The sequence below is a fragment of the Molossus molossus genome, unplaced genomic scaffold (assembly GCF_014108415.1).
Source record: "Molossus molossus isolate mMolMol1 unplaced genomic scaffold, mMolMol1.p scaffold_m16_p_6, whole genome shotgun sequence".
Lineage (NCBI taxonomy): Eukaryota > Metazoa > Chordata > Mammalia > Chiroptera > Molossidae > Molossus > Molossus molossus.
In genome coordinates, this window is record NW_023425399.1 from 83,976,761 (window position 1) to 84,004,688 (window position 27,928).

The 27,928-nt window shown below is 35.0% G+C and overlaps 1 protein-coding gene across 12 annotated transcripts in view; it reads right to left on the bottom strand.

The window, feature by feature from the left end:
- Positions 1–27,928, bottom strand: part of TRAPPC8 (trafficking protein particle complex 8) — a 91,416-nt gene that overhangs the window by 52,165 nt on the left and 11,323 nt on the right. For 7 of the 12 annotated variants that reach the window (XM_036244175.1, XM_036244174.1, XM_036244172.1 and 4 more), the window contains 9 exons: positions 22,194–22,277; positions 15,274–15,363; positions 14,021–14,195; positions 11,559–11,712; positions 8,620–8,713; positions 7,753–8,012; positions 7,021–7,136; positions 6,218–6,368; positions 2,664–2,764 (listed from right to left, as the gene is read on the bottom strand). In XM_036244175.1, coding sequence (XP_036100068.1) covers positions 2,664–2,764; positions 6,218–6,368; positions 7,021–7,136; positions 7,753–8,012; positions 8,620–8,713; positions 11,559–11,712; positions 14,021–14,195; positions 15,274–15,363; positions 22,194–22,277 — 1,225 coding nt within the window. Of the gene's footprint in view, positions 1–2,663; positions 2,765–6,217; positions 6,369–7,020; positions 7,137–7,752; positions 8,013–8,619; positions 8,714–11,558; positions 11,713–14,020; positions 14,196–15,273; positions 15,364–22,193; positions 22,278–25,087; positions 25,127–27,928 lie in introns of all 12 variants that reach the window. The other 5 variants (XM_036244177.1, XM_036244176.1, XM_036244182.1 and 2 more) reach the window with 4 other exon arrangements.

The window sequence follows — 27,928 nt, forward strand, 5'->3', positions numbered from 1 at the left end:
AGAGATAGCTTGGGGCCAGTTTTGCCTGATTGATTCCTGAGCAAAATCTTTGTGAAAACACAATCTTAATTATTTTGTGTGGATTACTACCATCAGTAATCTAGAATTGGATTATTTATTCTTGAAAATAATAAAAACAATGAAACCAATCTTACTGTGAAATTATAAGATGGAACCTTTTTGTTGGGAGATAGCAGCAAAGGTTTTCTTTTTTCTTTCTAATCCTTATATCAAAATACCACTTGATCTTAAAATTCCAACGATAAATTACTAACTTGAAGGTCATTCTGAACAGTGATATTTTTAAAATACAATTTACTACATTCAAAAATTACAAAAAGTACTGTAGATCTGTCACAGCCTTTCTACAAATCATGGTTTTCCTTTGAGTTAGTAGTTATGAATATCTATTAGTAATGTTTTAAGAAACATAAAAGACTAACTCCTACTCACACATAATATGCTCAATTCTAAATCTTAACACTATTGTCCCACTTATTTGTTTCATTCTGCACCTATTTCCCCATGTGGTCAGTTATTAAGTCACAAGGCTACATGTTAATTTAAGCAACATTTTAAAAAATCGTTTGTGTCAGACAGTGGAAATGCTAAGGATTCAAGTATTTCTATAACATAACCCCTGGCAGAAACTGATATAAAACAGATAATAAAAGAGTTATGATTGATTTTCATTATAATTTGGGAAGAGAAAATTTTAAAAAGTTTAAATGATAAATAAGATCTCATCAGTTAAAAAGTGGACCCTGGCCCTGGCCGGTTTGGCTCAGCGGTTGGAGCGTCGGCCTGCGGTCCTGAGAGACCCGGGTTCGGTTCCCGCTAAGGGCACGTACCTCGGTTGCAGTTTGTCCCCAGCCCTGGTTGGTTGTGCGGGTGGCAGCCACTCGATGTGTTCCTTTCACATCGATGTTTCTCTCTCTCTCTCTCTTCCTCTCTCTCCCTCCCACTCTACCTAAAAAAAAAAAAAAAAAAAAAAAAAAGTGGACCCTGGCATTCAAAAAGAGTAATATCGTACTTCCTGCAAAATTAAGAAAATTTAATTATATCTGAGACCGGGAACTTCTTAAAATTGATATATATAATTAATGTAGTGTTTCTAATTATCCCTAAATATCTATCAAATTCATGACACTGTACCAATTATAGTAACTTAAAATGAAGATTAGGTAAATGCATAATAGTAAATGTTTATTTAGAAAAGAAACATATAGTCTCTTGTGGACAAGAAGACCAAACCTGATTGCCAAGGTGATTTTGGCTATCTGGGTCACTAGGTATTACACCTTTTCTTTTGTATCATTCCATGTGCACCTCTCCAAAAGCTCTGCGCTTCATGAAAAAAAGAAAAATCTTTTCAAGAAAGAATGTTCAGACTTCTTGAAACTCTTGTACTAATCTGGCTTCTTTGGATATCTCACTCTCCTAATTCTTCTACCTTTTGAATCTATCTTTTTTAGACTCCTTCAATAGTTCCTCTTTCACAGGAAGCTGTATCTCCTGCCGGACCCTCCAAATCTATTCTCAAATAGATTACATAGGTATAATAGGTAGAATTCGATACTGGCTCCAGCATTTATTAGCCTTGTGCCCTTGGGAAAGTTAAACTCTAAGTTTCAGTCTTCTCATCTGTAAAATACAAATAATACTACCCACCATTTTATAGGCTTAAGATTAAACGAGCATATAAATTATTTTGGCATAGTGGCAAATGCTAAACACTCAATAAATGTCAATTATTGTTATCAGTGTTGTGCTGTAAACATAACACCATGACTAGTATTACTTACATTTCAACATTATAAAAGACAAAATTGCAACTCATCTTCTAACTCATGCATGCTACATAGAAAAGTCAGATTAATGTTCCTGAAAACAACTTTTATTATGTCAAGGCTATACTCAAATATTCAGTAACTCCACATTTACTACTACACAACTCTTTAACTATAGCTTAAAAATAACAGTAGAGTTAATAATAGACTCCCCACACTGATTTCTCTCAAGCCATCTTTCCATATTTACCACCCAATACTTTTCATAATCTCAAACCCCCTCACCTAGCCAGGGTTCTATTCCCTTTCTCTAGTAAGGCTGCACCAAAACATTATTCTTGCCAATCACGATTTCTGAACTGTCTTTATGGCTATCAAATCCCAACCACTTTTTTTTCAAGGTCCATTCCCCAACATCCCATGAAATTTCCTGACTACTTCTGTACCAGTTCATACCTCATTATAGGTAATGAGCTCTAACAAAACTTACTATGTAAACAAAACACCTCTCATTTTCTTCCCCGGACTATTATTTAACTGTTTGTGTTTTGCCTATGTAACAATGAAAGTTCAAAATGGCTAACTCCTGGCTTACCAGTGATTAAGGTTAGATGTTCCCACAATACAAGTCACCCTAAATATAATGTGTAACCTCAAGAGTACATATAACAAATTCCTAAGTACAAATCCAAACAAAATAGGAATGGAGGATGTAATGAAACACTAGTTTTAAAAGATTACCTCATCTTGTCTCTGACTATATTAACATGATTTGTGAGCTTGCATAAAAAATAAAGAACCATTTAATCCAATAACAATATAAATGCCAATTTACTACTAAATGGAAAGAACATAAACATTCTAGTCACCTACTTGCAGATATCCCTGTATGTCTGGATTGCTGTATCCATGTAATGTGCAGGGTATGGCCTTGGTGCTCCTGGCTGAAGAAAAGCTGACACTGCTGCCATTTCCTAGAGGAAAAGACATTATTTGCACTGTTTCAAGAGGAGATAAATATTCTTTTAGTTTAGCATTCAGGAAGCCTAAAAACTGGAATAAAGTTTGCTAGGATTTTTTATACATGTACATGTATAAATTTAATAGCCTAATGCTGACTTCAAAAAAATATATATATACACACACACACACACACACATGCTTTTAATTTTTAAATTCTCCAGTCAAATTCCAAATCTGTCATTCAGTATTTAAATGATATGTTCAAGAAGACCTAGTGAACACTTTGAATTAGAGCATATATAACTACCAAGTAAATCTAGCTTAAGATTTCTGACACCACCTCCTCCCTTTAATTCCCTATTCTTCAATGAGTAGAGAACAGACCAATGACTGGAGCATAGAGAGAGAGACAAATAAAGTAGATCTCTTTCCAATCGTTGGCATCAAAATAAGAAAACAGAGTTCACAACAGCTTGCACAATATATATATATTTTCATACTCTAGTTTACCATAACAAAAGGCATTAAGACCATTTATGAGACCTATATCACCGTCAATTTTCTAGGTTATTTCATTACCAAAACCCATTTTCTTGTCAATATCTATAATTTTAGTTAATAATGGAAATAATATACAATGCTAAAAGACTTAGAAATCAAGGTTAAAATACAGGTTTGGTTTTCTCAATAAAATATCATACTATGTCCATATTTACATTCTCACACAAACCAAGCATTAATAAAAATAACTTTTTTAATGCTCATCCGAGGATATGTTTTTATTGCTTTTTAGAGAGAGAGAGCGAGACATCGATGTGAGAAACATCCACTGGTTAGCTCCTGTATGCGCCCGACCCCAACTTGTAAATGGAACCTGAAACCAAGGTGTGTGTCCTGAATGGGAATCGAACCTGCAACTTTCTGGAATATAGGACAATGCTCCAACCAACTGAGCCATCAGCCAGGACTTAATAAAAATTTAACTAGAAATAAATGAAATCTTAATAAATTAAGGGAAAAAAAGCTATTAATGCCAATCTACTTTCAGGATGAATAAATGTATTCCTCTGCAACATTTTTAAAAACACACACACACAAATTACAAAAACAATTTAATTTTCTAAAAACTGGGATACGATTAAAGCCATTAACCTGACATACTATGAGTTCCATGACAACATGAATCATATCAGTTTCAGCATAGCTATGTATCCTCAGCACTCGGAAGTGTCTGCTCCAAAATTTATTGAATAAGCCCAATGAAACTATGTCATATCCATGTGACAAAATATTCTATAGTTCTGAAACATATTTTCTTAACTAGTTTATATTTAATATACATAATGAATTTACATATGGTTCTATATTATATAAAAATTATTAAATATATTGACTATGTAGTATAATATTTACCTCTATTGTGCAAAAAATACATTTTTTACTGTTTATGTGTTTTTTTTGTTTTTTTTTTATCCTCACCCGAGGACATTTTTCCATTTTTTACTCAGATAGAGCGGGAAGGAGAGAGAGGAAGAGAGAGAAACATCGATGTGAAAGGGACACATCGAGTGGCCGCCACCCACACGACCCAACCAGGGCCGGGGACAAACTGCAGCCAAGGTACATGCCCTTAGCGGGAACCGAACCCGGGTCTCTGTGGACCGCAGGCTGATGCTCTAACCGCTGAGCCAAACCGGCCAGGGCCTGTTTATGTTTTTGTCTGTGTCCTGGTTATAAAAATACATGTTTTAAGAGGACTGTTCCAACATTATTTTCCCCCAAGGTCTACTATTCTCAGGGCAGCTTTTACAGACAAGAATTTTGACACATGCACATACTATATTATAGCAGATATGCCTTTATTTTCCAGTACTACACTATTTTCTCTCATATATCTGCTACTAATATCCTCACCTAAATGGCTTAAATGCAGTATTTCTCTTTCTCATATTGTAAATAAAAACGAAAAAACTTAAGTGCCATAAAAATCACAGAAATTTTTTGCCATACTTATAAAAGTTTCTACCTATATACAAACATTCAATTTGCTGGTACATTATGTAAAACTTAACAACTGTAAAGTTATACCTATGTTATCAAGGTATTAATGAAATAACATTAAGTATATGTAATTTCATATTCGCTTACATTAGATGACTATAATAAAAAATAGAGAATGTCGCCCTGGCCAGTTTGGCTCAGCGGTTAGAGTGTCGGCCTGTGGTCCGGAGAGACCCGGGTTCGGTTCCCGCTAAGGGCACGTACTTCGGTTGCAGTTTGTCCCTGGCCCTGGTTGGTCGTGCGGGTGGCAGCCACTCGATGTGTCCCTTCACGTCGATGTTTCTCACTCTCTCTCCCTTCCTCTCTCTCCCTCCCACTCTGTCTGTGCAAAAAATGGAAAAGTGTCCTCAGGTGAGGATTAAAAAAAAAAAAAATAGAGAATGTCTAATCAAGAACAGTTCATATAATTTTTCAAACACTTAAACACAGCATGTTTTCTGTTCCTGAACAAGATGATTAAAAGTAGTTGACTTTTCCATTGAAAATATTGTAGAAATAAAAAGGAAGAGTAATGTAATTTTGCTATTTTCACATTTTTAAATTACCCATTTGAATTTTATATACACATAGTATTAAAAAATGCAAAACAGAAGCAATTAACCCAGTAGAGTATTTACAATCTTATACATTTTGTTCTTCACGCTTCTGTTTATAAGTTTACATGTTTTAAAGAAGATTAAGTAGAAAGTAACAGTGCTAGTTTTACTCTTTTCTACATATACGAAGCAAATTATACATATATATTTACAACAACTTTTCAAAAACACTGAAAGGTTATAACAAGTATAGACAATTCTTTCTAAAACACCTAGGTTTACACATCAATTACAAAAACTAACATAGCTAATGCTTACAGATAGCTTATTATATACAATGTGGTATGCTAAGCACCTTACATGCCTTACATCTTATCTAATCCTACGCATCAGGACTCATATTTTACAGATAAAAAAACTGAAGCTTAGAAAGATTCACTAATTTGCATAAGAGAACACTCTGTCTTACACCAAAGTACATGTTCTTAACCAACATATAGTCTTACATCAGGAAAAAAAAAAACATTTCAAGCTATTTTAAAAGACTTTTCAAGAAGTCTAAAAGCATCTTCTCAAAAGAAAAATTTTACACTTTGAATATAGCAACTGAAATTCAAATTAAATTTTGAAAACACACACAAATCAGAAGGTGCTAATCAAAACTAAGAAATCATTCCTCATGTATTACCACGTTTAAATGTACTAGTTTGAGGAAAATCCATCTCAGCTAAACTAATTCAAAACCTATAAAGCATGTATGCTCTTTGAATATAACTTTATCCCTAGGTACTTCGCTTACTATTTCATAAACAGAAATTTCTATATCTTATGGAAGCAGAAATAAATTATAATACATAGAATACCAACCAAGGCACCAGCTGCATAAAGCATGGCTTGATCATTAAGAAAATCCTTCTTTGCAGTATGATAACAACTATAAGCCAGATCATAATGCTGCACCAAGAAACATAAGTCAGCCATTTTCCTGATTTGAAGTTCTGGTGCTTCTGGTGGATACCTATAAATATAAGTTAAGAAAGTAATTTTTAATTTATAATCCCTAAACCATTAAATATTATAAAATGTTTGACAGCTTCTTAACTGCCCAGAACATGAGGAAAACTGATCCTGTTTTACAAAATTCTATCTCCAAGCAAAGAGTATCATGTCTCAAAGATATCTGTATTTATATAACTTATACCCCTATACTGAGAACTTCTTAATAACAGGCAAGCATTTTTGCATTTCCAGTTTTATAGTCAACCAGGAAAAACATGAAAATCCAGTATGAGTTAATTTTACCTTCCCTTAAAACAGGATTTTATATTAAAGAAAAGTTTCTCAATATAGACTCTTAGAATCACAAGACCACAATGTTTTAATATAGAAGAATCATTAATGAACACCTAATATAACTCCATCTTTTTACAAATAGGGAAATAGAACCAAAGTACAGTGACTTCCCCAATTATCTTCTATATTTTTAGACATCAAATTATTTAAGTTTTTTTAATTAATGGAATGTACCTATAGTCACTGTTCTTACCGACCTGAGTTTTGACCAATATGAAAGAAAATGAAGAAATAGTCATTTTTACAGGACGTCGTATAGTCAAATACTAGTCAGAATTAAACACAGAAAAAAACAAAAATAATAATATTTCACTCACAGCAATCCAGATGTATTTTTCAGCTCATTAATGCTCTTTTCTGGAACTTTACTGCCACTAAACCATTTTTTAGTTGCAGAAAACAGAGATCGACTCAAACCTTTTCTTGATATTAGCTAAGAGGAAAGATTAAATAAGATGACAAATATGAGAATTTAATATTTTTCTTTTATATACAAAAGAAAAAATTCTAAACAAGTAAAAAGCTTTAATAGTGAGCAAATGTTCATTTTAACAACATTGGTTTTTTAAAAAAACTGTCCGATATACTAGCACAATCCCTAGTGAAAATGAATAAGCATTTTATAAGATCTAATAAAATTTTATTAGAGATAGTAATGTTAATAAATTCTAATATTGGTCGTTCTTTAAAAAAAAACTTCAAATACTTTAAATAACTTATAATACTATATTCTCAAGTTTACTATTTACTAAAATTTTTAAAATAATAATCTAAAAAAATTAAATCTTGCCCTGGCCAATTTGGCTCAGCGGTTAGAGCGTAGGCCTGTGGTCCAGAGAGACCCTGGTTCGGTTCCCGCTAAGGACGCATATCTCGGTTGCGGTTAGTCCCCGGCCCTGGGTTGGTTGTGTGGGTGGCAGCCACTCGATGTGTCCCTTTCACGTCGATGTTTCTCTCTCTCTCTCTTCCTCTCTCTCCCTCCCACTCTGTCTGTACAAAAAATGGAAAACTGTCCTCAGATGAGGATAAAAAAAAAAATTAAATCTTACCTGATCGTTTAATTGCCGAATTGTTTTCTCTATATGTGGCAAAAGGCCCCGAAATGTGAATTCTTGTATAAACTGTCGAATTCTATCATGATCAGTAAGGGTTAAACATGCACCATGAATAACTCCAGTATTTGCTTTCTTTGTTTCGTGTAATGATGAAGCAGATTTTACAGGATCTGGGCCATCAATGGTGTTAGAAGGGTCACTGGATGAATCCAATTGAAGTGGGTGAGCTCTCAAGTTATTTGGTAAGCCATCTACTGAAAAACAGATCTTTTCTTTAATCTCAGAATGTAACAATATTACTACCATACTGCTAAGGGAAAAAAAGAATGTTGGAATCCTTTATTTTTCTGTTTATCTTAGATGTCTACGATACAATAACATTAATCTTTTCCCCTTTAAAACTACAGGGCTTGGGTTAATACTTGTTACATGTAATTAGAAAATTTAAAAGTCATGTAAATAAATCAAGAAAAATACAATTTTTAAATATAATGAATTACTTTCAAGTAGCACAATTCAGCAATAAAAAAATTATAATAAAAATTGTAAAGTTATCCTTACTACCAAAACCGTAACTTAAAATACAAAAATAAAACTCAAAATCATATAAATTTTGGAAATAAGTCATGTTGCACATCCTATCTCCCCTTGCTTTCTACAAATTTTTAAGAAATGTATTACTCTTATAAATGTTAAATGTCAAATAAAAACAAACTCAAAGGCCTCAACAAAAATCTTCAGAAGAAAAGCTAACCTATTATCTTTTTTATTATGAATATTTCCACCATCTTTAATCTATAAAGTTTAGCATGCTTTGACAACAGTGCATAATTTCAATCAAAAAAGAAAGTATATTAAGACCTTTGACTTCGTTATCTAATCCATCCAAAGAAAGCAAGCTACTATCAGAATTCTTATTTGAAGTTATAGTACAAGGGCCATCTTCATAGGATTCCTATCAAAACAAAATAAAAAGCATTAGTACTTAATATTTAATCACATTTAAGATAACACTAAATCCATCAACAAGTATGGTTGCTCTGCTGTCAGTCTCATTTATTTGCTACACCAAGACTATTTTCTTCCAATCCTCCAAATTCTTAACTTTTTCCATGTATATTTTTCTAGCACTTTAGTCCACACCTACCATATTCTTAAATTCTCTTTCTCATTCAATCTACTACCCTAATTCTTCTGAATTCAAATGATCTCTATCTTGGTTATTCTGTTTATACGTGATAGGTATATGCCAATATAAATCTCTCTACATGTGTCTAAGTAAGGAATAATGACAAGAGAGACGTACTACTAAAGTGAAGCCAGAGTAAAAAAAGAGAGATGGTTTGGAATCTCCTGGTCATGATTCCAGTGTTAATAGGTTGAAGTACATACTGAATATATCAAAATGTTTTGGAAAACTATCCAATGCAGTGTTTACTTCTACAAAGACACCAGTTTCTCAGTCAACAAAGAAAACAAACTAAAAATACCCACACTGGTCAATGAGACCAGTAAGTATGAGGTATTATACCAACTGCCACACCTTGAAGGAAATATATAAACTAGAACTAATAAAAGTGATCAAAACAAGAAACAGTCTGAAACCACCATTTAAGAAAAATTTGAAAAATCTGGGTATAGTTAGCCTGGAAAAATATAAAAGGGAACATGAGCACCATCCTCCTATATTTTGAAAGTTGTCTTAACAGAAAACTGATACAGTCCTCTCAGGACTAATGAGTACAAACAAATGCAGAAAAAATTTGGTTGATACTCAAGCTATTCAGACATGGAAAGGATCACCTGAAAAGATAGTGCATACTGTCACCAGATGAGGTCACTCATAGGTTCAAAGGAAATTAAAACATTAGAAAACAGGGGTTGTGCCCTGCCCGGTTTGCTCACTGGTTAGAGCGTCGGCCTGTGGTCCAGAGAGACCCCGGTTCGGTTCCCACTAAGGGCACGTACCTCAGTTGCAGTTTGCCCCTAACCCTGGTTGGGTCATGCGGGTGGCAATCACTCAATGTGTCCCTTTCACGTTGATGCTTCTCTCTCTCCCTCTCCCTCCCACTCTATCTGAACAAAAAAATGGAAAAATGTCCTCAGGTGAGGATAAAAAAAAACAAAAAACAGGTTGTGTTTGATAACCATTAAACTATCCTCCAACCCTGGGCCTCAAGGGATACAAGCAACAGAACTGATACCTCTGGTATTTTGTTAAAAGTTCTCAAACTGAACAATCTAACTTACGTTGTCATTCCCAACCTTAGATGCTGCGCTCTAAATTGAGTATTTCAATACTGCTCCTATTCTGAGTGTGACCCTGAATGATCATTTTAAAAAACAGAGCCCCTTCACATCCAATTGGTTCTTTTTTTCTCCCTTTCCCTCAGCATTATCTTAAAGAAGGTCAGTAATCATCTCAATACTAAGATATCAGTACAGAACTATATACAGATCAACATTTCCATATATATAGAAAAATAGGGCAAATAGATTATTAAATATTTACAGAACATAAAAAGTTACATAAACTTTATTATAATTGGTATTTTTATTTTTTTAAATATGTTCTTATTGATTTTTTAGAAAGAAGGGAGAGAGATATGGCAACATAGATGTGACAGAGAAACATTAATCAGCTGCCTCCTGCACGCCCCCTACTGGAAATTGAGCCCTCAACCCAGGCTTGTGCCCTGACCAGGAACTGAACTGGGACCACTCAGTCCATGGGACAATGCTCAATCCACTAAGCAACACTGGCCAGGCTATAATTGGTACTTTAAAAAAATAATATTGCATAATAGTACATAACGTAATTTAATTATATAAAATATAAGTATATTTTCCATTTACTTAAGAAATCCTACTTCTAAACAAGAACAGTCAACTCTGGATTATCTGAACTAATCTTAGGAACTTGTCATTTGACTACTACCAAGTGGCATACAATCCTATCTTAAAAGTTTGACAGTGTGAAACCATACACCAACCCATTTCAGCCAACAGACAACAGTTAACATTAGTCTAGAACTCTAGACTAAGAAAACAAGTTAGGAAGAAACACTTCCTGAAAATTAAGAAGGAAAGGCAATCAGAGGAAAGTCAGGATAAAAGCCCAACCACCACCTAAAAAAGTATGAACTCCAAAAGGCGGTCATAAGAACAGCATGTTGAAAATGAAGGAAAGCAACCCCAGATCATGTGAAGAATAAATAATTGACTGTAAGCATTCAGGGAATTAAATGCACACATCAAAAATTATATTCTCTATATGTCTAGCCAACTTAATTCTTAATGTGTAATTCACTTTTCATCTTTAAAGAAAAAAAGATCGCCCGGCCGGTACAGCTCAGTGGTTGAGCATTGACCTATGCACCAAGAGGTCGCCAGTTCAATTCCAGGTCAGGGTTGTGGGCCCAATCCCCAACGGGGGGTCATGCAGGAGGCGGTCAATTAATGTTCTCTCTCATTGATGTTTCTCTATCTTTCTCTCTAAAATCAATAAAGAAAAAATAATTTTTTTTAAAGAAAAAAAGATCAATTAACACTGATATTATGTGCCTGAAAGGAGTACACATAGGGATTAGTAGTAGTAGTAGTAGTAGTTAAAAACAGCTTTGAACCACTGATTTAAGAGCTCATATGGTGATGGATGAAAACCAGCTTGTTTCCAAAATAAATATCATTAATCCTACTACTAGTTAAATCAAGACATAAAATTCCACAGTGATACCATTATGTCATAAAACTGAAACACAGCTTTTGTGGTTTGCTTCATTGTTGGTTTTTACATATACCTGGTTTTGAATACTATTTTTCTGAAGATACTGACTCCAAGGATCTGGTATCTGTTCATCTGATGCTCGATTAGATGTTCGAGAATTAATTTTAAGTAAATAGCAACCCTGAGTTCCAAATTTCTGTTTCATTTCTTCGTAAACGGATTCAGCTCTAAATTAAAACATTAAACAACATTTGTATTAAATAAGGAGCAGACCTTAAGAAATAAAATATACTAAAATAATACCAAAATGGCACAAAAATAATACCCTAAAAAAAAAAAGGCAGAACAGAAAGTTAGAGATAGAATAATTTTTAAATGAAAACAAAGATCATGATGGTAACTGAAATTTATCTAGCATGTATAGAGTTTCCAAAGTGTGTTTCATGGAATAAAATTTTGCAAGCTACTCCTATGTTATTCACAGATAGTTCTGGTGGTGCCCTGGCTGGTTTGGCTCAGCGGTTAGAGCGTCGGCCTGCGGTCCTGAGAGACCCGGGTTCGGTTCCCGCTAAGGGCGCGTACCTAGGTTGCAGTTTGTCCCCGGCCCTGGTCGGTTGTGCGGGTGGCAACCACTCGATGTGTCCCTTTCACATCGATGTTTCTCTCTCTCTCTCTCTGTTCCTCTCTCTCCCTCCTACTCTACCTGAACAAAAAATGGAAAAATGTCCTCAGGTGAGGATAAAAAAAAAAAAAAAGATAGTTCTGGTGGTCAAACCAGTTTGGGGAATTACAGTAAACAAAGTCAGTTTCTCTGCAACAAAAGATCACTAGGTCTTCCATTTGCTAAAGTACACTATGATTTATAAAGAGCATCTGCAAACTTATAGGCCAATAACTCTTTCAAGTCTGAGGATTTCAGGAAATATGACTTTGGGAAATTCTGTCTTAAGAGAACAGGCATTTATTGAAAAATGTAAGTGCTAAAATAGAAAAGTATAGCACCCAAAATCTTACAAAACATCTTTCAATGCCAGTTTACCCTTCACTTAGTTGTCTCTAAGGGGACACAATACAGAAGAAACAGAGAGAAAACTCAAGAAGAGCAGCCATGGTATTTATTACATAAAACCCATCATTTTTCTTGCAAAATTTATTTACTTCTGAGCTATATATATATCAGATGTAACAAAAAGCATTTTGATTTCCATATTTTAAGATTAAAGTTCCTAGTTGGTGGGAAATAACATAATTCAAATGATAAAACAGCCTAAGAAGCAAACAGTACATACATTCTAATGGAAAACGAAATTTTGGTACTTAGAGCTAATCTACTTTAAATGGGTATTTTTTCAGTCAATCAGCCATTTGGTGCAAAAACAAAAAATAAAAAACCATCCTGGGAAATCTTATATCATATTCAAATTACTAATGCTATACAAATAACAAGTCTATCATACAATTAAATTAAATCATATACTATAAAATTAAGGCTAGATAAGTAAAAGAGCTATTAATTTGTACAAACACAGATATATAAGTATATGTGTATGTATATACACTCAAGTACAATAAACAAAACTTCGGCTTACTTCACCAATGATACTGCTAAACAGAAGAATCACTAACCTAATACTAGAATTACCACTTAAATATCCTAGAAGGTACATAACATATTCAATTGATATAAACTAATCTCAAAAGCCAGTTCAAATTATTTCTATTCATTATCCTACAAGCTACAGACTATTTATGATTTCAAAGAATCCCAAAGATTAGGAATTCTCAAAATAATTCTTTGGTTTTACAAAGAAAATGTTATTAAAAAGATGGTTTGTGCTCAAAAGAAAGATAAGAATTACTTAACTGTATATTGTAAATGTCATTGTAACATCAGAAAAGTGAGAAATAAGATTAATTTGATACACATCTTGAGTCAAAACTCAAAGTAAACTCCAAAGCCATAAATAAAATTGCTTTTAATGTTATCTTATTTTTTAAGAATTTAGTTTTAAAGATAGTTATTCACTTATCCCAAAGATAAAAGGACTACAGCAAATCACTAATAATGAATATTAAAGGGAACGTAAGAAAAACATGTTGGATATTTTGAGATTGTGAAAAAGATTAAGGCTAAAAATATAAAATGACAAAAGAGTGAGGAGCAAAAAATGAAGTGCCTGTATAAGCAACAACCAGAAAGCGAAAAGTTAAGAGGAAAACTGGGAAAGAGAAAAAATGAGAAAATAATTTTATACAAAATAAGAAATAACACCTTAGACCTATGGGTGTAAAATGGCAAGTACTTTTGTATAAAGATTAAACTAATAGAGATTTACAGTGAAAGAAAAGCTTGGGTTAAGTATATGAAATCTGACAAAATGACTCAGCCGTTGAATATAACTCCAAAATAAAAGATATAAATGTTTTATTAATAGCTTTTAACTTTCTTAGATTAAAAAAAAATCTAAAATTTAAACAAGCATGCACAAATTATTTAATAGAAAAAAATTTCTTAATTAAAAATAAAAAGCTTACCTCTGTTCATCTCCTGCACTTACATCATGTAAAAGTACATAATATTTAAGTGTATTTGGTATAAACCACTTGGGGTAGGAATAGTCATTGTTGTGCTGAATTCGATGCTGTTCATTTGACAACTTTGAAAACTGTTCCATAGGTTCTGCTTCACTAGACGATGCTACCAACATACCTTATAAACCATATTATTAAGGTAATTATCATCTACAACTCAATGATAAAAGCATCCTGTTACAATAAACTTAGGAAGATAATTTCTGAGCTAAAAAATGTCTGATTTCACAGGTTTTCACAGCAAGCACAAAATAATTTCTCCAATACTTCTAAGTAATTCAAGGTTCTAAATCTTAAAAAGATTTTTTGTTGACAGTTCTTAGGTCATTTACATATCAACATGGAAATCCAAGAAAGTAAAAGTGGACAATACCAAAATTGTACAACCATCAATATAGCGAACAATTCTGCTGAATCTTGCTCCTCCCCATTCCATTTCTCTGCAGTTTCATACTCAATCCTACCTCTTAACTTTTCTCTGTAAACTCATTTAAAATACTAAAAAGTATCCCTGGCTGGGTTGCTCAGTGATTAGAGCGTCGGCCTGCGGACCAATGGGTCACGGGTTCAATTCCGGTCAAGGGTACATACATACTTTGGTTGCAGTTGGTCCCCGGCCCTGGTCAGGATTCTATGGAAGGTAACCAGTCAATGTGTCCCTCTCACATTGATGTTTCTCTCTCCTCCTCCCTCCCCACTCTATCTGAAGATAAATGGAAAAATATCCTCAGGTGAGGATTAAAAAATAATTTAAAAAATACTAAAAAGCCATTAACTATCAGAGGAGGTTATAATAGCTATAAAACAGATTATTGGGAAACTGTTTTTAAACATGAGCTTTTACAAAAGCAATTAATTTTGAGGCAATCATCACAAGCAGTTAACACGGGCAGTCTACATTTTCTCTTTCTAAAATGGCTTGAAACTTATTAAGTGTAAACTACTCAAGTTGGAAAAGAAAGAAAAACAGTAAATAAACCCTCAGTGTTATTTTATAATCAAAACTTAATTTATTACACCAGTCCTGTATCTACGATGCCACTAACACAACAATAACAAAAACTTAAAGCATCATTAATAAAAATATTTATCCATTCTCTATATCCTTTCAAAAATTTTGCCTTCATATAACTATTTCTGAGATTAGTAACTGTCAAAACATTTGACTTTAAAAGAACAAAAAGGTCAAAGGATACATGCTAAATAGTGGTTCAGAAATTCATGATCTGCTGCTGGCATTGACTGAAGAAAGGTCTCTCTGTAAGACTCAAACCATGGAGTAGTAGCTAAAATTAACCATATATAAAACAGTTAAAATTTACAAACAGAATCAGTTTATAATAGATAAAATTTCAAGTCCATACTCCTTAAAGGTACAAGATAGTAATTTCTAGCAACAAATAAGCATTTTTCAATTGTGCTTAAACATATAAACAAGCATCTTCACCTATGCTTTAATATACACATCTATCATATGTGTGTATAAAGCCATATACACAAATATATTCATACAATGGAGTACATATATTTGCGAATATAAAACTGATTTATTCCCAAACCTACACTAAAATCCCACAACTTACTTACTAGTAATGCTTTATGTATTACCTGCATGAGTAAAAATATTTTAGAACTAATGTTTTGTGTCCTTGCCACTAGTCACGTTGTCGTAAGTAGCTCCTTTTCATAAATGATATCATTTCAGAACACTGGTTCTCAACTGAGAGTGACTTTAACCCCAGGAAACATTTAGCAATGTCTGGAAATAGTCTGGGTTGTCACAACCAGGGGTAAGGAGAGGGTGCTAAAGATGTTAGGAATGATGCAAGAACAGCACAAGAGAGCCCCCCAACAGCAAAGAATTACTTGGCTTAAAGTCAATAGTGGCAAGACTGACAGACACTATAATTTAATTACTTGAGTATGACTGTAATTAAACCTCTTTAAATGGAATTTCAATGCATACTTACCTTATAATCAACTATAAAGATATGTATTTTCACTTTTTGCATACATGTATATTAAGTGTTTCTTAAAATGTCAAATCCCTCTTGCCCCATACTAAGCATTTTACATTACAACTATTCTAACATTTTTTTATTTGAACTTAAACTTAGTAATTTCACTAGTTTTAAGTAGAATATCTAAATCACAGTTTTACTAAAAGGATCCTCTAGTCCTAATTACTTCTGCTGATTAACAAATCTTACATACTTTTTGTTTTCATCTTAATCACTGAAAACAGCAAACAGATTTTCTGTTTATAGTATAATATTACATTAAACGACTGGGAAGGTTGAAGAAAAAAAAGCTATTCAGCTTAACCAAATAGCATATTTCACCTGGTAACATACAAGCACAACATTTTAATTCCAACAAATGCCTTATAAAAATAACCCAAATATTGTTTAGGAGGGCTATTAGTGTAACAATTTCATGTTCACTGTTATAAAAGAAGAAAAACATTACCAGAAATATTATAATCTATATGAAAAGTGGCAAAAATTAAAGAATAAACGGCACAGACTAGTCTCTGTTACCTACCATACAAAACCAGTTTTCTTACCAATAAATTTATCTCTCCCCCAATCTATCAAAATTAGTCTTTGTCTAGAAAATTAATATATATTTTCATTTAGTACCAATGACAAGAAAAGAGAGGATAATGAAAATTTTCATTAAATTGGAAGGAATCTTCACAAATATTGGGAAATGACTTTCCCTTCTTTGATTATTTTTCTATTTACCTTGTTGCTTCAATACTGCGGAAATTTAACAAATAACTGCTAAATTATAGACATATGAAAAAAAGTTTGTTTCATGGTGTACTGGGGAGTTCTAAACAAACAAATTATATCTTCCAAAACAGCTATCCATTGCAACACTATCTGTAATAAAAGACTAGAAAACCAACAAGTCCATCAGGAGGGACAAGACACTGGGTATTCAACTAAGGATATGAGGAACAAAGGAACATTTTAAAAATATATCTAGCAGATGCCCTGGCCGGTTTGGCTCGGCGGTTAGAGCATCAGCTTGTGGTCCAGAGTGAACCAGGTTCGGTTCCCGCTAAGGGCACGTACCTCGGTGGCAGTTAGGCCCCAGCCCCAGTTGGGGTCCTGCAGGAGGCAGCCACTCGATGTGTCCCTTTCACGTCAATGTTTCTCTCTCTCTTCCTCTCTCCCCTTCCCACTCTACCTGAACAAAAATGGAAAAATGTCCTCGGGTGAGGATTAAAAAAAAAAATAAAATTATACACACACATATGTGTGTGTGTGTGTGTGTGTGTGTATTGCAGAAATAGTTTCATTCTTCACACAGGTCACATTCCGGTTAAGAAGGTAAATTTTCCCTTCAGCCTCTTATTTCCTTAAGGAGCTAATTAAGAATTCCTCCTTCAGTTATTTTACATGTCAATAAATCAAGGGCATCCTTCTATTTGTTTTTGTTTTTTCAAATGACATTTTTGCAGGAAATGGAAAAAATAATAGTCTTTAAATGTTTTGTGTTAACAAAAGACTTCAACATTTAGTGACAATTCTCTCCCTTTAGAAATTCTCTTGAACTTATTTAGAGATGAAATCAGTATTTTGCCATACCCCTTTCCATCTCTACATGTTCTTTCTTTGGAATTGAAACAGCAACTATGTTACCCTACCAGTTTTTCTATGCAGAATGTATTTGTCTTGGTAAGAAAGAGTAAGGAAGGCAGCTAAGAGCCAGAAACCAACGTAAAGCTCTAGCCTCCAACCCACCTTCTTTGTTCCCTTCTTAGTGCCAGTAATTTGGGACACGGAGTTATTACTGTTCCCAATAACTATCTAGCAAGGGCTACAGCAGTGAGCTAAACCTAGAGTAACTTTGGTCCTCATCCTTCTGAAACCAAGAGTACTTAGTGACACCAAATCTGCAAGTGCAAATGAATGAATATCCTAAATATAAACATCACCTGTATATCACATATTAACCCTTCCTCATCATTCACAAAAGATGCAAAGTGCCAGAAAAATCACTATCAAACTAAGAAATATTAATCTATTACAAATAATGTTGGCACTTATGACTAGATAAGCAGTTAGTAGATATACCAAAACTTAATACAGGGTAGAACAAAAGTAGGTTTACAGTTGTGAGTACACAAAACACAGTGTATTCTTGTATTATTTGTAAGGTCAGTGGGCTCTGAGGAGTCACATGACTTCGGGGAAAGAGAGGGCCTGAGAAGAAATCGAAACCACCAATCAAATACCTCCCCTCTGTGTTATGCAGAATCACCCCACCTTACCCCTGGACAAATCAAGTACCTCCCCTCTTAGTTCATCAACCTCCCCTATAAAACTTTCCTGGGGGGACCTAACTGCAAAATTTCCCTGGCCCCAGACCAGCAAACCTCGCCCGGGAGTGCTCCAATAAAACTCTCTTGCCCACTTTTGCGGCTCCGTTTCTCTTTCTTCCTCAGTGAGAAACCTTACATTATTTATTAATTATTGTAGCATTTTCCATAGAACTGTAAACCTACTTTTGCCCCACCCTATATATATTCAGAATAAAAATATTCAAGAAAAGAAATTAAATAATTAAATGTAAAACATTTAATTAGATAAATGTATAGCTTCAAAGTAAAAAATATTTGACACTAAACTCAGTGATTATCAGAATATATGGTTTAATACAGAAAGTCTTAGAATATAAAAGCTACAAAAAACTAAAACCAGTATTCATAAAATTTATGAGTGTTTTGCAAATCATAAAAGATCTTAGCTAGGTAATATGAAGAAATAAGAAATACTAACCTTGTATTTTTACAAAACCCATGAGAACTATTCTTGAGAAGACTATTTCTAATCAAGAGTTTAAAGAAAAATCAAAGTATTCCAAAGACGTGAGTTATGATTACTTACACCCATTTTTAAATTTCTAAGACTCTACAGTGGAAGATTTTTTGTTTTGTTAATCCTCACCTGAGGATTTTTTTCTCCATTGATTTTTTTTTTTAAGAGAGAATAGAAGGGAGGGAGGGAAGGAGAGAGAGAAACACACACACACAAGGAGAGGAAGAGGACAGGAGGTAGGTGGAGGGGGAGAGAGAGACACATACATAGGTTGCCTCCCACACAACCCTGACCAGGGGGGCCAGGGACAGAACCTGCAACCCAGGTACATGTCCTTGACCAGGAATTGAATCCCTCTTGCCAATGCTCTAACCACTTAGCACACTGGCCAGAGCTCCAATGGAAGATTTTTTAAAACAAACTGTCCTCTTTTCAAACTATACTCCTTTTAGTCCTCAGTATATCAGGAAAATAAATAGTCACTGTCATTTACCAAGTATATCTAACTGACCTTTGATATTTTACTGTATTTTTAATTCACTTTACAAATTATTTACAGAATCAAGAATAAAGTCACAGCAAAAAAACAAAAAACAAAAAAAACCTTTTAAATAATTTTAGTAAGAATTTAAACATAGCAAACTCAAATTGTATTCCGTATTTTCCTGGTTTTAAAGGCACATGCCTTAATTAGGCAACATTCTTTGAATGCAACTAACTGTACATTGACTGTCATGCATGAATCTGGAACACATCCATCATATAAATACTGATTCAAATACATCTCTAATAAGTTCCAGTTTATTATTATTTCTGGTTCATCTTGTAGCATAGTCAAGGTACAACATTTTGGAAAAAGCTGATGTCTCATAATTTTTCTGAAGAGATAAAATCATTTTATTTGCTTCATCGCTGCAAAACATTTTCATTTTTTAGACTTCTTAATAGCAAACAGAACATTCAATGCAATAAATTTTTTTATTTCCACATCATCTAATTCTTTCCAATCTTCATACTTATGCCTGCCTTTAGCATTTGTCACAAACTGTATCAAGTAAATTTTGTTCAACAATCATCATAAAAGATGAAAGAATATTATTACATGTCCTTAAACAAAATGGGATGGTCTTGGTTCTTGCCTCAAAGTATTATGTGATGTCCTTCCTGTTAAATTTACTGACTAGCTAGATGAAAACATTGTATTTCCTTTCTGTTCTTCAAATATATTGCTCAGTCATCAATTTTTGAGTCTGAGAAAATATGGATTCGATATTGTCATCTGAAGACTCATTAAGTGGAATTACTGTATATGATCAATTCACGAACAATTACACCACAGCCATAAATCCTAGAGCTACGCTATCTTGAAATGTGGCTTGTCTAAATCAAGATGTACTGAAGGTATAAAATATACATAAGATTTCAAAGACAGTATAAAAAAATTAAATTTTCTATTGATTACATGTTGAAATGATATTTTGTATAGTCTGGGTTAAATAATAAAATATAGTATTAAAATTAATTTCACCTTTTTTTATATTCTTTATTGCAAGTACAGCACATTAAAAAACTATATAAACCTGACTGGTTTGATTCAGTGGTTTGAGCGCTAGCCCATACACCAAGAGGTCACTCATTCAATTCCTGGTTGGGGCACATGCCTGGGTTGCGGGCTCGATCCCCAAAGGGGGACATGCAGGAGGCAGCCAATCAATGTTTCTCTCTCATCGATGTTTCTATGTCTCTCTCTTCTCTTCCTCTCTCTCTAAAAAAAACTCAATAAAAACACATTTAAAATAAATAAAAATAAAAAACTGTATATATAAATGGCTCACAACCTCTACTGGGCAGTACTAGTCCAGAATGCTGCTGTTACACTGCACTCATCTACTGATTTGTTCAACTGTAAAAAAATTGTCTTCTACTGTCAAATTTCTTTTCTTTGCCAAAATGGACTAAACATGAAAAGTTCTCAAGTGTCCAATGAAAGAAAAAAAAATGAAAACAAAGATAATGGCAACAAATATGATGTCTTAAGTCTTCTTGAAAGAAAATGCTCTGAGACCACTGTTGGAAAGTATCACCTACACAACCCAAAACTTTCAATAGCTTCCAATATGCTTCTTTTTTCCTGCCCTATTTTACTTTTAAGCAGAAAACCACAAATTAGCAAAAACTGAAAGAAAGCAACTGGTATGAAATGACAGAGATCAAAACAAAGAAGAAAGCTACTAGGAGAAACAGATTATTCTTGGATAAGAACATTTAAAAAGGCGATCAATAAAACCTTCAATTTTGGTGTGTTAAAAAAAGAAGATGCAATATACTTCAGGCAACATAAAAATCTAAAACTGATGGATGATATAATAGCGATGACATTTCAATACTGTATCATCATTCTAGGCAATTTCATCATTCTTTCACTTTCTTATAGTTCAGAGTAATTGATGATTAATAAATAATTCATAGAATGATGAAAAACAGCAAAATACTTTAAGATATTAAAAAAAATAAGAACACAAAGGTCTTATATTGCATTAGCCACACTTTAATATATTGCACTAGCCACACTTTAAATAACTGTCACTTTTTAAATGACAGTTATTTCTTTATTTTTTCTTTCCATTTTTTGTTCAGACAGAGCAGGAGGGAGAGAAAGAGAGAGAAACATTGACATGAAAGGGACACATCGAGTGGTCACCACCCACACAACCCAGCCAGGGCCGGTGACAAACTGCAACAGAGGTACGCCCCCTTAGCGGGAACCGAACCCGGGTCTCTCCGGACCACAGGCCAATGCTCTAATCGCTGAGCCAAACCGGCCAGGGCATGACAGTTATTTCTTTATGCTTTTTATTCTTACATAAAAATTTAGGAAAAAATATTAAAGAATATTTAAACAATGCTCTAAAATACTATTTACTTATGACTATTCTCCAAAGTATCATGGTATTTTACAAAATAATAGCAATTAATATAAAAGTACTCAGAAAAAGTATACTACACACTTAAGGGGGGGGCACATTCTTCCTCATCAAAACAAGGTCCAACCAAAATTATACTACTCGAAAAAAATGTCTGAATTTCATAAATAATGTAAATCAACAAATGACAGGATAACCTAAATTGAACAAGTATCACCAGACTGTCTCTGTTTTAGAAAAATTAGACAGACATGTTAATTGGGACAAATACAAAAAAAGTAGTAGCTCAGTAGAAAAAGGATAATAAGCAAGGAGGAGAGAGAGAACAATCTGGAAAACTGAGATCAAAATAAAAAATACCTGTATTTAATGAGGATTCTTTCAACTCCATCAATGTGTCTTTCCAATTATTGTACCAAGGAACACTAGCTTTAATTGACCGATCTGATGAAGAAAACATGGCACTGATAAGCCAGTCTTATGAGGTAAATATCTAACATTTATTTCTTAAACAGAATGGGTAAAAAGTATGCTGACTCACATTAATGGCAAAAATTAGAAGTGTAGGCCAATTTGGGCTCAATGATCAGAGCATCAGCCTGTGGGCTGAAGGATCTTGGGTTGAATTCCTGATCAAAGGCACATACCTGGGTTGCAGGTTCAATCCCCAGCCCTAGTTGGGGTTGAGCAGAGGCAACCAATCGATGTCTGTCTCTCACATAGATGTTTCTATGTGTCTCTCTCTCTCTCTCCCCCTCCCTCCCTCCTTTTCTTCCTCCTCCCTCTCTCTCTTCCACTCTTTCTAAAAAGCAATGGAAAAATAAAGGTGAGGATTAACACACAAACAAAATTAGAAGTGTATTTCTAGACACAGAGAATATCTTATTTGAAATGGATAAAATCACTCTCATAAATCTCTAGAGTATTATTGTTACAAAGGAATTTTATTAAAATGAATTCAATACTTCATCATATCACATTCCTAGTCTTCAAGACCAACATAACAATAAAGCTGAAGGGAGGTGTCTTAAAGTAGCAGAAAAAGAAGCTGAAGAAACTGTTTTATTTTGGTATGTAGTGTATCCGAACCACTGGGGAGTCTTTCTTAAATCTGCCTAAAGGATCCAGCTACATAGCAGTGCCTCCACCTATGTTTTAAGACAAATAGGACTGCCCTAGCTGGTTTGGCTCAATGGTTAGAGTGTCAACTTGGTCAGGAGAAACCCGGGTTCAGTTCCCGCTAAGGGAACTTGGTTGCAGTTTGTCCCCGTCCCTGGTTGGGTAGTGCGGGTGGCAGCCACTTGATGTGTCCCTTTCACGTCGATGTTTCGCTATCTCTCCCTCCCACTCTATCTGAACAAAAAATGGAAAAATGTCCTCGGGTGAGGATTAAAAAAAAGACAAATAGCACTTATTCTTCCTTATGTGGAATATTGACAGGGGCCTTAGAATATGTCATATAATTGGATAAAATAATTTCTCACAACCAAATCATGACCACATTGTTCCTATAAAGTACCTAACAACCACTTTAATGCACTGCTTTATAATATAATAAGCCCACCTCCAGGATACAGATAGTCAGATATCATATTTGAGAAACTTACTGTGAAGAAAATAAATGACCCCATAAAAAAGAACTTTGAGTGCCCTGGCCGGTTTGGCTCAGCGGTTAGAGCGTCGGCCTGCGGTCCCGAGAGACCTGGGTTCGGTTCCCGCTAAGGGCGCGTACCTCGGTTGCAGTTTGTCCCCGGCCCTGGTTGGGTTGTGTGGGTGGCCACCACTCGATGTGTCCCTTTCACATCGATGTTTCTCTCTCTCTCTCTCCCTCCCACTCTATCTGAACAAAATATCAAAAAAAAAAAAAAAATGTCCTCGGGTGAGGATAAAAAAAAAAAAGAACTTTGAGTAATAAAAACTGGGCAACCTTCAAGTCTATTACAGTCTCACCACCCAATAGCGAAGACCACTTAGCTGACAAGTTTTGTTCTGCTCAGTGGGTTTTAATGCCTCAATTAGAAATAAAAAATAAGCCTGGTGTGGCTCAGTGAATTGAGCATCATCCTATGGACTGAGAGGTCCTGGTTCAATTCCCAGTCAGGGCACATGCCTGGGTTGTAGTCTTGATCCACAGTAGGGGGCGTGCAGAAGGCAGCTGATCGATGTTTCTCTCTCACATCAATGTTTCTATCTTTCTCCTTTTCTCTCTCTCCAAAAAAAAAAAAAAAAAAATCAATAAAAACATATAAAAAGAAATAGAAAATAATGCCAAGGGCTCACCAGACATTTGAGGTAAGTTTCCAACATGAAAAAGAGACCGAAACAAACTGAAAAGTAGTACAAATGAGAGAAAAATCACAAGATAGAAGAAAACTTAAAAACAACAATTAATATTCTCAGAGATAAGATACCACAAAAGGAAACAAGAACTATATAATACAAAGAGAAAAATCAATAAAGCAGCCCAGCTGGTGTGGCTCAGTGGCTGAGCATCAACCCATGCACCAAGAGGTCACCAGTTTGATTCCCGGTCAGGGCACATGCCCAGGTTGTGGGCCCAATCCCCATTGGGGGGCATGCAGGAGGCAGCCAATCGATGTTCTCTCTCATCGATGTTTCTAGCTCTCTCTCCCTCTCCCTTTCTCTCTCTCTAAAATCAATTTTAAAAAAAAAGGTTTTTTTAAAACAAAGCAAGGGAAGGATTTAAAAAAAATAACAGTGAATATTAAAATTTCGATAGAAGGTCAGAAAATAAAGTCAAGAAAACCCCCAGAAAGTAAAACAAAAAGACCCAAGAGATGGTGATAGACTGAAAGATGAAAACATTAGAGAAATAAGTAACTCAGGAAGTCCTACATCCAGCTAAAAGCTGTCGTTCCAGAAAGAGCAAGGAAAAAATGAAGAAATTAACAAAGAAAATAAACAAGAAAATTTCTCAGGACTAAAAAGTATGCATAACCAGATTACCAAAAGGGGTTACACAATACATTGAGTGAAAAGGGGAGTTAAATCAGGTCCAACATGAATTTCAAAATAACAGGGATAAAGAGCTTCTACAGCTTCTAAATGTTGAAGGGAATAGTGGGAGATGTATCAGAATGGCATACAGTCTCTTTACAATGACAGAAGCTACAAGAAAATTAAACAATTCAGAGAGAAATTACTTCTAACTTAAAAATATACAAACTACCAGTGAAGTATTAAAAAAAAAAAGGAAAACAAAACATTTTCAGACATTTTCTCGAAAACTTTACCTTCCAAGCAAATTTTCTCAGGAAGCTACTGGAGATGTGCTTCACCAAACCAAGGAAATAAACCAAAAACAATATAAATGAGGGGCTACAGAGAAGAGAAGGGAAGTAAATCCCTAGGATGACAGTTGCAAAGCAGGCCTTGGACAGTAACCAGTCCAAAATGGAGAACAGAATTTTGCAACTCTTATTTCATTATCTCCCCATAAGCCTTTTTTCTTTTCTAGTTGGTCCTTCCCACAAAAAATACTTTTAAATAATACCACAGATGTACTATGTATCTATTTATATACCCCAGTCCTATGGAGAGCCACAAACGATTGTAATGTCTAGATTTTTTGTCCCCCAAATTTTCCTCATATTGAGGGATATCATTCCCCACTGAGAATACATAGAGTAGAAAGAGAAGACTTCAAGGAGGAGATACTGATAAATGGATTATTTGATTAATCTGTGTGAGATAACAGAAAATATATATTAGTCTCTGTCCTCAGTTTCTGGCACAGAGCTCCTGAAACCCTTTTCCACTTGACAGATTATAGAAATCAGTATAGGGAAAAACTCAACTCTTCCGTAATGTCTTTCTTTCACGTGAGTCTCCTTTGCTACTCACACAAAACATTTCACTTTAAGTCACCAAATGTGTGGAGGTTTTTCCCCACACCATCAAGCAATTCTTGGACACCAACAGGTAATTTCCTGGATAATGAGTGTCTTTTGTTCTAATGAGGTGACTCTGAGTAGGCTCCTAGATGGCTCCTGAATGAGGGCTGGTAACCAGAAAGACCAAGCCATGATTAGAAGCTTGGAATTTTCATCTCCCCACCTCCCTATCCCATTTTCTTGAGAAAGGAGAAGGGCTAAAAATTGAGTTAATGTTTGATCATGCCTCTATGATGAAGCCTCTACAAATCCCAAAAGCATGAGGTTCAGAGAAATTCCAGGTTGGTGAACATGTGGAGGTGCTGGGAGAGTGGTGTGACCAGAAGGCATGGGAGCTCTGCATCCTTTCCCCATACCTTGCCCTATGCACTCCCCCATCTGGCTGTTTCTGAGTTATATCCTTTCAAAATAAACAAGTGATCTAATAAGTAAAATGTGTCTCTGAGTTCTGTGAGTCGCTCTAGCAAGATAATCTAACCCAAGGAAGAGGTCCATGAAAACCCCAATCTACAGCCAATCAGTCAGATGCACAGGTGATGATAATAACCTGAACTTGCCACTGACACCTGAAGTGAGGCAGGGGAATCAGTCAGTAAAACTGAACCCTTAACCTATGGATTCTGATGCTACTGCCAGGTAGACAGTGTCAGAATTGAATTCTTATCTGAGGACTGCTTGGTGGTGTGCAGAAAAAACTCTACACATTAGGTGACTTGAAGTGAAATGTTTTGTGTGAGTGGTAAAAAAGACTCACAGGAAAGAAAGACACAGGGAAGAGCTAGGTTTTTCCCTTTACAGAAGGCGGAGGACTGAAGTTTTTCCAGTACAATCTGTTAAGTAGAAAATCTTACTAACAGGCTATTGGAAGTTTAAGAGACTAGAGCAAGAGATACAAAGAACTCTGAGCAAGTTGCTTTTTAAAAAGGCAATTACAGCCCTGGCCGGTTTGGCTCCATGATTAAAGCATCGGCCCGTGGACCAGGGAGTCCTGGGTTCAGTTCCCGCTAAGGGCACATATCTCGGTTGAAGTTTGTCCCCAACCTCGGTTGCAGTTTGACCCCGGGTTGGGGTTGTGTGGGTGGCAACCATTCGATGTGTCTTTCTCACATCAATGTTTCTCTCTCTCCATCTTCCTCCCTCTCTCCCTCACACTCTATCTGAAGATGAATACAAAAATGTCCTCAGGTGAGGATTTTAAAAAAAAAGCAATTATAAGTCTTGGGGGGAAAAAAGTACTGTGTAAGAACAGACTGAAAGCCCAAGTATTTGGCCCAGCAATTAAGAAGTAAATAAGCCCTGGCCGGTTTGGCTCAGCGGTTAGAGCCTCGGCCTACGGTACAGAGGGACCCAGGTTCGGTTCCCACTAAGAGTACATACCTCAGTTGCGGCTTGTCCCGCCCTGGTTGGGTTGTACAGGTGGCAGCCGCTCAATATGTCCCTTTCACATCAATGTTTCTCTCTCTCTCTCTCTCTCTCTCTCTCTCTCTCTCTCTCTCTCACTCCCCCTCTCCTTCTCTCTCCCTCCCGCTCTATCTGAACAAAAAATGTCCTCAGGTGAGGATAAAAAAAAAAAAGTGAATAATATTTAATCATAACATTGTAAATAGTTAATAGTAATAAAAAATCAGAAAAACTACATTAGAGAGATGAAGAAAGAAGGATGAGAAATAATTAAGTTAAACCTTCAAGTATAACGAGAAAACAATAAGTAACATTGATGAAGCCATAGACAGCCATATAAAAATATTACTTAAAATCACAAAATAGCCGTGGCCGGTTTGGCTCAGCAGTTAGAGTGTCGGCCTGCAGTCCAGAGAGACCCGGGTTCGGTTCCCGCTAAGGGCACGTACCTCGGTTGCAGTTTGTCCCCGGCCCTGGTTGGTCGTACGGGCGGCAGCCACTCGATGTGTCCCTTTCACGTCGATGTTTCTCTCTCTCTCTCTCTTCCTCTCTCTCCCTCCCACTCTATCTGAACAAAAAATGAAAAAATGTCCTCGGGTGAGGATAAAAAAAAAAACCCACAAAATAAATATCAGAGAAACCACTAAAAGAACTGGTGGGGCAGGAGCACAGGAAGCAGACCACTACTGTTTTATCCTTATAATAAGTCTTTTTAGCATTATGTCTATGTGTACATATTATTTTAATAAATTAAACATTTTAAAAAAAAAAGGTATTATG